Source organism: Papaver somniferum, chromosome 4 (genome assembly GCF_003573695.1).
Source record: "Papaver somniferum cultivar HN1 chromosome 4, ASM357369v1, whole genome shotgun sequence".
In the NCBI taxonomy this organism is placed as follows: Eukaryota; Viridiplantae; Streptophyta; class Magnoliopsida; order Ranunculales; family Papaveraceae; genus Papaver; species Papaver somniferum.
Window position 1 is genome coordinate 5399391 of NC_039361.1, and position 13015 is coordinate 5412405.

General features: G+C 41.4%; 1 protein-coding gene across 1 annotated transcript; it reads right to left on the reverse strand.

Moving 5' to 3' along the window:
• Positions 1 to 1444: 1444 nt before the first annotated feature.
• LOC113271869 lies at positions 1445 to 1942 on the reverse strand. The gene has a single exon (XM_026521792.1). The coding sequence runs from the start codon at positions 1940 to 1942 to the stop codon at positions 1445 to 1447; it is 498 nt and encodes a 165-aa protein (XP_026377577.1).
• Between the last annotated feature and the right edge of the window lie 11073 nt (positions 1943 to 13015).

Sequence of the window (13015 nt, forward strand, 5' to 3'; positions counted from 1 at the left end):
TGTGCCTTTACTACTGTTCTCATCTGATAGAAGATATCGAATTGCTTGATTTGAGCACTCCATTTAGAAATCCGTCCTGACCTCGCTGCGTTGTCGAGCACTGATTCTATGGAAGACTTCGTAAGCACTCGAATTCTGTGGGTCTGGAAGTACGTTCGAAGATTTTGTGTTGCAAATACCAAGGCTAGTATTAATTGCTCAATTTTGGTGTAATTTCTCTCTGCCAGGTTCATGGTTTTGCTTATGAAGTACACAGGCTTCTCCTCGGTCCCCACACTCTTGAATAAAACTGCGCTTATGGCATAACATGTTTCCCCGAGATATAGGGTAAGCACTTCATCGGGCTCAGGTCTTTGTAAAAATGGTAGGCTTGTGAGATGTTGTTTAATCTTTTGGAATGCATCCTCACATTCCTCGCTCCATTTGAATTTTTCTCCTTTCTTTAACGTCCCGAAGAAATCCTTACACTTATCTTAGGATCGTGAGATGAATCTCCCTAGTGCCGCCAAGTTTCCGTTTAACCGTTGTACATCTTTGATTGTCTCCGGGGATGGCATTTCCAACACAGCCCTAATATTTTCTGGATCGGCCTCTATATATACCTTTATCAGTGATTATGTATCCCAGAAACTTACTCGATGTAACCCAAAAGGTACATTTGGTCGGGTTCACTCGCATCTCATGGTTCGAAATATCGCCCTAAGATCGTCAATATGATTGTCTGCCACCTTTATTTTGACTAACATATCGTCCACTTACACTTCGATGGTGTCATGTACTTTGTCCTCAAACATGTCCTCCACCAACCTTTGATAAGTGGCGCCAGCGTTCCTCAATCCTCTAGGTGTGAAGAAAGACGTATGTTCTTGATCCTCGGGAGCTAAGGGAATTTGATTATATCCCGAGTATCCATCCATCAGTGTTATCGCCTTGTACCCGACTATGGGCTCTACCAATTGATCGATGTTGGGGAGGGGAAAACTTTCCTTCGGGAAGGCCTTGTTCAAGTCGCTGGAGTCGATGCATATTCTGACCCCTCCGTTCCTTTTAGGGACTATCACCATATTAGATATCCACTAAGGGTATTGAGCCTTCCGAAAGATCCCTGCTATCTGTAGCTTCTTTAACTCGGCCTCTACCGCTGCCTGCAATTCTGGTGCAATTCTTCGCATTTTTGTCGGATGGGATTGAACTTAGGATATATCTTTAGGTGGTGTGAGCACACTTCCGGATCAATACCCTCCATGTCATGCATTTTCCAGGAGAACATATCCAGGTGTTATTTTAACAAAGTTATTAGTTGTTCTGTTTGTTCGTATGATAGTAACGTTCCAATTTTTACTACCTTAGGTTCCTCCTCGGTCCCTAGGTTGATTTGTCGGGTAGTCTCTAAGACCGCGAAGTTGGTCTTTGACTCTTAGACGGACGCCGCTTCCTTTGATTGCTACAAAATATCTTGCTCGCCTGTTTCGTAGTTGGCAATGGTTTGTGAGGGTACCTTCTCCAACTCTTCTGCTGCTTTAGCTTCCTTAGCTTTGTTATTTTCTCGGCGCTGTTTTGACCGTATTTCCTCATTTTGTTGAATATCCAGCTGCATGTACTGTCTTGCAGCCTGTGGATCTCCTAGTACCTCCACAACCCCTCGGTAAGATGGGAACCTTAATTTCTGATGATATGCCGACGCCACACCTTTGATACCCGCGATCCATGGCCTTCCAATGATGGCTTCATAGGATGATACGACATCCACTACACAGAAGGTGGTAAGTGTATCCAAGTATCCCTGTCCGTCCGAGACTCTGAGAGTGACCTCCCCCTTTGGCACGGTCACTATACCATTGAAGCCGTAGATACGATAGGTACAAGGGATCAAAATGTCGGATAGCTCCATCCTCTTGAACGTGTCATAAAATAGGACCTCTACTGAGCTCCCACTGTCCATCAGTATCCTTTTCACCCCCCACTCCTCGATGAGTAAGGTAACTACTAAGGGATCTCCATGTGCCTGGCCATTCGATGGGACGTTCTTGGACGAGAAGGTGATCGTCTGTATCATCTAGGGTTCCATAGGCAAGGTTTTGGCTACACTTAGAATCTTTTTTCCCGCTCGATCCCTCTTGCAGATCCTAGAAGTGATACCGCCACCTAAGTCGAATACCTAGGTCGCTGAGTGTGAAATAGTTTTGCAGGTGAGCTGGGTTCCTAGGTCGATCCTCACTTGATGCAAGGGAACGTCAGGCTATTGGGTCGATGCCGGTGCTGTCTTAACAAAATGTCGTAAGTATCCATCTCAGATCAAATGTTGAACAATGTCTTTTACCTCTCAGCAATTGTTAGTCGAGTGGCTTCGGTATTGGTGGTAATGACAGAACTCGGGATGGTTTCTTATCTCGTCAAACTGGATTCCCCTAGTCTTTGGGTATCTGATGTCGTTTCGCTTTTCTACTTCCTTGAATATTTCTATCAATGGTGCATTCAGGGGCGTGTACGTCTTTGGCTCGTGACGAGGCTTCTTTGCTTTCTCGAGCCACTCCTTCTTGCCCGAGCCTTGCTGTGGTACCATCGGCCTTTTTTCTGATCGTTTTGGGTCTTCTCGAGGAGCAGGTTCCACCGATGCACTGGCTCCTTGTACTCCTCTATCATGCGTTCCCTCTTGTATCTCTTCTAAGGCGATGTAATGCTCTTGCATCTTCCTCATCTCCCTTAACGTCTGTGGCTTCTCAGTATACATTGGTATCCAAATAGGGACAGATTTTCCTAATGAGTTTTCGAAGACGAAAATCTGTTGGTCGACCGGTACTTTCCCGATATCGGTGCACAGCTTCCTCCATCTGTCCGTTAGAGATCTTAAGAGTTCCCTGAACCTTCGTGCCAGTGTGAACAGTTTGTTCACCCTTGGGCGAGCGATGTTGTTATGCATGTATGTTTCGAGGAATGTTTCCACTAGGACGCCATAATTTCCAATGGACTCATCGGGCAAAGTATAGAACCAATTCTTCGCCTCGCCTTCCAGACTGGCTGGGAAGAGCTTGCATATAACTACGTCATAGTTCTTCCATTGTAACAGGGACATGCTATACATCTTGATGTGCCCTCCTGCATCTCCGGTGTCATCAAACCTAGATGGGAAGGTTGGGAGTGTACACTTTGGAGGGAACGATGCTCTTTCGAGTTCCTTGGTGAAGGGAGTTTTCTGTGCTTCACTAATCACCTCTGCTAACTTATCGTCCTCGCCGCCTCCAACCGATTTCTTAACCTTCTCATCAAGTTGATTGAGCTTAGCCTCAGTTGTCCCCTCGGGTCTCCCGGTATGCACTTCCTCAACGGTTGAAGAATTCTCGGGGTGGACCGTACCCGCTTATGGTTCGGTTAGGGTCCTCTACACGTCCTCGGGCCAGGGGCGGAGTGTGAGTTCGTCCTGATCGGGTGTGGCTTCTAGAAGATCCTCGGCTTTATGACCCTCGTGACCCAGATCTCTGATTCCGAAGTTGGTAGTTTTCATGATCCAACACCAGGTTCCTTCTCTGTAATTCCCTCATCATATCCTCCTGTATCCTATGATTGGATAGAATTGCTAGCAGTGTCGGGTCGGTGCTCTAGTGACTGGAATGACCATTACCTTGGTTCCCTACCATATTGGGTGGTGGGACTGGTGGTGCCACAGAAGGAGCTATGGGGGGAGCGGTTGCAATTTGTGGGATGTCTCGGGTGTTGTTACCCAATTATATGTGCACTCTCCTAAGCCTTTTTCCTTCTTGTTCCAAAGCCCTTTGATACTCTACACGTTGTCGAGCTCTCTACGGTCCTCTCGCATCATTAGGGATTCCTCGTCTTCCTCAGTGTCCGATGCAGTCATTCCATCTATCATCTCCCCTCGCCTCAGTTGTCTCGGGTCGATCCTTAGTTTTCTCGGGGTGAGATCATCATCTTGGCCTACGTCGACTTCCTCATCAACAGTTGTCATGCCTCCACCCGGTGCCTGGGACTTCCCTTGTTGATGTTGTCGACTGTTTTTTTGTCGAGAGTCAGTTACTCCTTCTTGTGCGCTAGTTTCTGTTACAGTTCGATTCCTCAGAATCCTTCCCGTCCCGGAAGTAATTGCCATCAGCTCGGGTCTGATTGATACTCTTCGAATCGCCCTTCCCAATCTAAGTCCGAAAAATAAACAACGCCTCACTTCTTGTGATGATGCTGTAGGGCTCAGGTGATAGGGTTAAGATGAGACTATTGTCAAAGTGCTCATCATTCCCCTTATATACATATCTTTTAAAAACCCTACTCAATGATTTCGAGTTGATTTTTCCGCTGCTATTGTTACGATGAAGTGACCCATGACGTAAACTGACCAGCAAGATGGAATTTTTTCTAGCTTCTACCAAGCATTAAAGATGATTCTTTTGGGAGTTTCAAATCTTTCTAACCACTTACTTTAGTCAAAACAGAAGACACAACCGATCAAAACTTAAATATGAACTCTCAATCAAAACTATTTCAAGGGTTTTGTCGTAAAGAGAAAGTTTTCGAAAACATATATCACAAGCTTCTTTGATTCGAGATCGTAAGGTAAAGAAAAGTTTGCTTAACATGCAACGAGAATATTGTTTTTCAAGAGCAAAACAACTCTGACTGTTGACAGTACTTTGTGAGTCTAAATCAGAATTCTACAAACTCGACGAAGGCTAGATGAAAACGAAAGTAACAAAACTGAGTTTCAAAAAAGAAAGAAAAACAAGAAAAAAGGTTTTAAAGAGTCGTCTATCAACTCATATTTCTCCACCATAAGAGTTTTTCACTTAGCGTCAACTAACATCAAAAGATGTTTTTAGGAGCTTTTGAATTTCTCTTTAATGTCTTTGATGCAAGGTATCAAAAGATGTTACACGTTCCCCTTAGTCGGCGCCATAATATAGGTGCGGAAAATCCTACAACTACATCCGAAGATAAACATACACACACCTAATGAAGTAAATCAATAAGAGAAGGATGAGAACACAAGATATACGTGGTTCAGTATGATTACCTACGTCCATGGGGGCAAGGGATGATCTTTATTACTCGATTCAAAGTTACAAAGGATGTATCTTCTTACAAAATCACAAGTCTCACTCTCAAGCTCTGGGTATTCTCTCTTCCCTCATTGATCACTTGCCCCTCAACTCTCTACATAACCCTCTAGTTATAGCCGTAAGTGATGATACATCCAAGTTACAGTGTAAGCTGTGGTGCATCTTTCTTGATGTCCTTCTCGGTTTGGGAATAGAGTTTAGCCCGAGATTCTGGGCCGAGCCTAGCAATACTTTCTCCCGATGTTCCCTTGTCCGATGTTTTCTGCTTAATGAATGGTGCCGATGTCGCTCTTGATATATTTAACCGCGTCTTACTTTGACCAGATTCTTCTTCTCTCTTCAACCGCTTTGTCAGTGCATCTATTGCTCTTGTACTCGATGGCCATCTCTTCAGTCACCTCCGACCTTTACACGTATTGCCTTCACGGGTTCCCTTGGTATCTCTTTTCTCGCGCCAAGGCCAAGTAGTGTGATTTGGTGCTTCGCGGTCCATCTGCTATCAATGCTTCACTACCTAGGATTGCTCCACCTGGACTCGTGGATTAGTTACACCTACACCTATCTTCTTAAAAAGAAGGAAAAACACAATTTTCATCAAGAGTAGGAATGACCTCCTGTATAAAAAAATATTTTCGTTAATATTTACGTATGGAATGCTCCACGTCTATAAATATAGGTTCTGATTGTTTGTTTTCGGATGAGGTTCGGATTCTGATTCTGCACTCTCATCAGTATCTGTCGATGGTATTTCCTCCTCTAGCATCATACCTCTCTGGGAAGCTCTCACAGCACTAAGATGTGTCATTGGGTACTTTCTGTGTTTCCCTAGTTGATGCTCATTTCACTGTAATATTAAAAACAGTTCAAATCTAAAAGAAAACAAACCATCCCTAAAACGTAACAATGAAGGTAAAAAACATAAAAGAATCAATCAAAATACATTATTGTTATCAATATTAAATTGTTTGCTACTTCATACCTTTTTTGAATTGATAAAACCCTTTCAAAGTCGGAATACAACCTTAAAAATTCGACTGCATAAGCAATGGAGGTTATCAGATTTAGGGTTTGGTGTAAAATGGTGCAAGTACAAATCATCATCTGCAAGAAATCGAAAATCAACTCATAGAGAATCTCTGCACATCCAAAAGAAAAGAAATCAATAACAATCACAACTTTATAATTAGGGTTTACAAAGAAAAAGAAGCATGGAGAGGAAAGAATGCGGCAAAAAACAAAAGATAATTATTCTGCACATCCATGTATTATATTACCTACAATATCAACAATGAAGAGAACGAAACTAATAGCAATCACACAATTAGGGTTTACAAAAAAAAAAGAAGCACGGAGAGGAAAGAATGCGGGAAAAAAATGGAATAAAAGAGAGTCGCCAAATATATCAAAAAGATAAAGAAGTGGGTGTGAAAATACCAAAAACGGGTGGTGTGAAAAAACGAATAATTCCTATTGGTCTAAAAGTCCTAGGTGGGGCCAGAAGCTCTAGGAAGAGAGCTTGATTCAGCTTTTAACCACAACAGAGAAAAATCAACAGAAATCATATTATTAATCAATAGTACCCTATCTGGACTGTAAGCATTCCTTATTATGGCAACTCTGTTTCGGGATTGTTTACCTCAGCCAACAAACAAAAACTACATTCTTGCGGACCATGCGGTTTTTGGTGGACAAATTCATTCAACAGAAAATGGGTCATTTGTCCAAATATTTTTAAATCACGGTTCAAATGGACGAGTAAAAAATAGTTTGGGTGAAATGGCCAAAAAACAAATTGCAAGGATGAAACTGGATTCATCCCAGCTTAAATTTAAAAAATAGCAAGGATAAAACTGGATACATCCTGTGTAAATAAAAATAAGAAAAAATATTTGAAAATGGGCACGATGAAACTGGTTACATCCTGCCTATTTTTACATTTTTGTCCATTTAAACAGTATCAAAATCTAACTGTCCTTTTCACCCAGGAATTGTTGATTTTGGTCTTTTTAACCAATTTTGTGTGTGTTCATTCAAAACTGTGCAAATTTCTACGAAAAGTTTGATCACACTTATTCCACTTGGGCATTTATGTTAGTTTCGTTTCATGCTTTTTTCCCACAGCGCCACAATATATATACACACATGTATCACAAATCATTTCTTGTAAGCTGATGCGGTTGAAAATTTTGTAATGACTGCAAATTTTATAAAAATGTTGGCGGAAACTGAGAAATGGATCCTGAAAAGTGTGAATTTCGTTTCAGCTATGTATATATACATATGAAGCACAAATCGTTTCTTGTAAAGCTGATGAGGGTAAAAGGAAAAATTTATAAAGACTTCAAAATTTATTGAAATGTCGGCGGAAATTGAAAAATGGATTCGGAAAAGTGTATAATTTAATCTCAGTCTATGACGACAGTGTGAGAAGGATTTAGCGTGCCATATCCAATCCTTGATTTGTAGGCTTGAGAGAACACACTACGTATAAAGTGGTCGAAATGTGTTGTCTGACTTGTATGGAGTTTAGGTCACAAAAAATCATAATGTAAGTCAACCGTTTTGGGAACTTCCTCCGGTTCTTCTAAAAACTTGACCTAAGAGTTTACACGACAACAACTCTCGCATCACATGTAGGCCTGTAATAAAATTTAATCTATGTGCCACAATTCCGAAACTTCTTTCAGAGTCACAATCTTGCCTGCACCGATTCATAAATGGAACGAGTGTCCCTCCGATTCCAACCAAACCGACTTACGTAGGAATTAACCGTGGGTCCCACATCAAACTCTCTGTCCACCGGAAACTTCAATCGGTGGTCCCTTACTGAAACACCACAGTTTGTCGCCTTGGTCCACTAGTAGTACTCTAAAGCAGTGTGACTCGACAACAACAGTAACAGAACCATGCCAGAAAAACATGTCAACTACTGCTAGTAAAATGTTCTCAGAAGGATGATTAGTTCGTCTAGAACATTACTTAGACGAACTAACAACAACAACAGTAACAGAATCAAACATTTATTAGAAACATGATTCCGTTTTACGACGATTTGATCCAACCGTGTTCTACTTCATTACCAACAGTACTACGAAGCTAAATCATTATTATTGTATAGACACCTTTCATCATCCACCACGTGTACAGAAAGAGACACGTGGAAGGCATGCAAAACAAGATATCAAAATATGATAGCAAGCATTTCATCAGAAGATGCCACCGGTCAGCAGATCTGACGGTCAGGGACAGAGGATCACAGAGGTATGATGGCTCAGAGGAGCACCAGATAATACCCCTTGGGTGTTATCACACCCAATCCCGAGGAAGATCCCAGATCAACGGCCGAGAGGAAGTTTGGCTGACAAAGATGTGACCAGACAAAGAGACACTTGTCTGACACGAGCAGACATCCATCTACCCGCATTAAATACCAAAGAGATATACACGTGTCAATCAGCTCGTGGAAGAGGCGAGGATAATCCTTTGTATTCAAGCTCAGGCCGCAACATATGCCGAAGACCTCTGCGTAATAGGCACAAGCACAAGAAGATAAGATTACAACGACGCCTCAGAAATGAGACCCACGTTCCAACCCTATAAATACCCCTCTCCACTAAGAGAGAAGGGGTCGACCAATTTAGAGCAATTATAGGAGAATATAGGAGAGAGAAATAGGAAGAGTAAGTAATCCCCCTACTTCCGCAGACCTATGTATACTCTAAAGTCATTCGACTATCTTTGTAACCATTCAATACATAGGGAAACACCAGCCCCGTGGATGTAGGCCTTAGTGCCGAACCACGTAAATCTGTCTTATTTACATTTCAGCACCTTACATTCAGCGTTAAACTTCATATGCTTTACATTTATACTTGATTCTTGGTTTATTCCTTTATACGAACATTATTTATGATAATATTCGACTAGACAATGACAAGCCCGAAGGCTTCGAGTCGATGAATCGATATAATCATCCCCTTTACGCATACAACGTACAATTCTAGAATTAGGATGTATGCGAATATTGTTTGTGAACACGTGGATGGCTTCGTGATTTATGTGTTCACAATTATGCAAACATGATGTTTTCATTTTGTTTTCGCCGGTTTGGTTTAGTGCACTAGAGAAACCGTTTTTGTGGATTACTGCAATCGGAGAAGTTAGAGAAATTGAAAATTGAGATTAAAGAAGAAGAGAAAGAATTGGATGAAGATTTGTTTAGGATTCAAGAGAGCTTAGCTGCACCGCCTTTTTCGGAGATTGCGAGAAGGTATGGAAGATTGGTTTGAATGGTATTGAGAGGAGGAGTAGAAACTAGAAACAAGGAAGAAGAAGAGGAAGAGGAAGAATTTATGGGAATGTTGACTTCAGAAATGGATATTTTGGTTGAGAGGGCTGATTTTTTGAGATTGAAGATGACATTGAAGGTAATTGAGATATTGGATTCTGTTCACACTCTCGAGTTTTATCGTTGTTGTTGGTGAACTTCGACTTCGGATACGAGAATTGGGGTTTTCCGAGAAGATGCTTGTTGAGATTATTAGTCCCACATTGTCAGGCAATCTAAGATTCTGCGGTTTATAATCTCTTAGGACCTCTCCACTTATTTCCAATTGGTTCTAAGTTGGATGCCCATATTCTAACATGGTATCAGAGCCGGCTATTTGACCCAACAAAGCTACACGTGAGGGGGCATGTTGAGATTATTAGTCCCACATTAAGATCATGCGCCGGTTTATAATCTCTTCGGGCCTCTTCACTCATTGCCAATTAATTCTGAGTTGGATGCCCTTATTTTAATATAAGAGAGTCGAAACCTGGTGGCGGTGACACATACCCCTGTGATAGGGTGAGTAAGCCCCGAATTCCATGCTCCACCTTGCTTTGGCCGAGGGACGGGAAATGATCCTCCCAGTTCTCTTTACCCGCTTGAATTATCCAGCTTTCTTTGAAGTGTTTAGTCCTATCTATAAAAAAAATAGATACCTTTCTAAAGAACGCAACCCCTAGCACTTCTAGGTTTACCGGTTTCCTGTCAAATGCACGCGAATCATATTTAGCCATCACTGCTCTCCTGAGTCCTTTTCTCTTGCTAAGAATAAATTTGATTTATTTCACGGAGTTCATATATTTTAGACTATGCACCTATTTTAATCGTGCGACTCTGTTGCTGAACCGTTTTGTGAATAAACCAACCAACAAACAGTATTAGCTACTTCCGGTGAGGTCCGTGAGGACGGGTGGTCTCGGGTTAACAAATTCATGCAAAACTGCGTTGCTACAAATTTCGACCAACGAGTATCAGCACTGAGCACACATTTATATTGTCTTGTCTCATGCTTTTAGCACCCGAGTAAGTATATTTATATGTGAAGACGCGATGCCATGGTATAATATTGCCTGGGTAATGTCACGCGGATTACAAAACAAAAAAATTCTAAGGACCCAAGATGGATTGGAATAATCATTGAGATGTTGGCGGAAATTGAAGAAATATGGAGCACCGAAAATACAACATCAAGTATCAGGAAAAAATGGACATCCATTATTATTAAACATTTAGATCAGAGTAGACTAAGTTTCTGGTTTGAAATCTGTTATATAGAATGGAGTTCATCATGAGTATCATGTTGAAGTTGTCCGTGAAAGATTATCAGGTACATAGTAATAACATGTTATTATCAGTTAAATGCATGGAGTGTGTGCACAGGGAGTGAAATGTTAATTTGTTAATATGGAAGTTATATTTCATGTGCAAACCTAATATTATGTTAGTAGATCATCACATAAAATGTTTTTGGTTATAATTGGTGAGTTTATGAAAATACTCCTCATTTTTCTTAGTTGGTACTTGGTAGGTTGTAGTAGTAATAATTTGTTTGGAAGACTTGGCGTAAAAACTTACACGACAACGACTCTCACATTACATGTAGGGCATACACTATCTATTACTATCATTATTCTAGTAGCAACAACCAAACGAACAAGATCATTGGATCTTGTTTTAAACCATAAAACAGTAAGTAGAAGATGAATTTAAACAAATAAATAACAATAGTTTCACACAACAATAATTTACGTGGTTCGACATCGGAGTGTCTACATCCACGGGAGGGTAAAAGAAAGTTTTATTATGATTTTTATCTGTTACAAGGGTGATTAACCCCATTAATGATGATGAAGTTCAGTGAAAGTTTCAATAACGAAGGTATAACGAAGATGTAACGAAGGTATAACGAAGGTAACGAACGTATAACGAAGATAAAACGAAGGTAACAAAGGTATTACGAAGGTAAAACGAAGATAGAACGAAGGTAAAACGAAGGTTACTAAGGTAAAACGAAGGTATAACGAAGGTTCCGAAGGTAAAACGAAGGTTACTAAGGTAAAACGAAGATATAAGGAAGGTTCCGAAGGTAAACCGAAGATAGAAGATAGAACGAAGGTAGTAATACTACCCAGCTATTATTCCTCTCTTCAGAGGTATTGGGTTTCTTACTCCTCCCTCTTTCTTCCACTCCTCCAGTCCCCCCTTCTCTTCCTTATCTTCCCCTCTTTATAAGGAAAAGGGGTGTTAGTTATTTACAAAAATGACATCTGCTTAGATTCTAATCTAACTTAGAACTGATTCGGTGTGCGCCGTTGTATGCTTATATCCAACTGTGACTTCTAATCACCATCCACGTGTACGATGCATGATTTGGTATCTACAATTTGCCCCTTTTCTTGAGGGTCGATGATAGGCGATCCTTAAGAAAAATTCCTCTCACCATAATCGTTCATGCTTCGGTTGTTGTTTCCTTCGGCCGCTCCTTGTCGTTGGGATTGGTGCTGAGTTCTGGGTGAACTATGCTTCGTTTTGCTTTCATCACTGTCATTGGACATATCGCCTTTGTTGCATGGCCTGAGCTATCGTCAGGTTGCTATTGTTATCATCGTCGCACTATGCACCATCGTCGCTTGTGAGTCTCATTTCGGGTAATCAAATGAGCAACGACATGGGTTAATGATTCCAGCGGGTGGTAATAGCTATGTCCATCACTTAGAAGCAGCAGCTTGATCGCAGCATCGCAGCAGCCGTGCCTTCATTCTTACAGCATAGTTGGGTTTGCCACAGCAACAACAACACAGGTGCGTCTCAACAGCATAAGTGGATCTTTATTCATCATATTCCGAGAATGAGACGCAACATAAGTGGATCTCAGCATCGTAGCAATATCCCTTTGTTGGCTCATCAGGATTGTTGACAGCAGCGACAAAAACTTTGGGCAGCAACATTTCTTTATTCACATAGCAGCTCCGGCGTCGGTCAGGCAACATCTCTTTTGTTAATACGTACCAGTAGTTGTTCGTAGCTTCTTGGTCTTGTCTACATCCAGCTTTATTGGTTTGCTTTCCTTCCTCCTTACAGCTCCCACGGTTTGCTTATGTTCGTCTTCATGCTCATGTGGCTATTTGCTTGAACCAAGGATCATACATGGGCCTCGTAGGATTACTCAAATTTATCCGGCACAAAAATGTAAGTGGACGACATTTCGTATGAGTTTTTTATATTATAATAAATAAGCTAAATTCATCGTATGAGCAGTAACAAATTTATTAAGTATTTGTATGGTTTGATCTTGCCCCTGCATTGTGGGGAATCGTAAATCCATTGTCGCAGAGGTAAGATGAGTGTTTGAACCTGTCACCCCGTTGGCCAATCTCGGGCCAGGAGATTACCGAACGGTGGGGGTTTAAAAATCTCCCGGAGACGTGGTGTAAAACTGAATGTTTTGCAAACACCCGTTCCGCTGAGCTGCCAAAGGCATGTCATGTTGGGCATCTCTTTCTTATGGAAGCCTTCCCCCTGGTCGTACACTCATAGACGCTTATGAGGGAGTCCGGAGAGATTGCGTGTGAACGCTTTACCCAGTATGAAGATATGAGACCGGTGGTATTTTGAGATT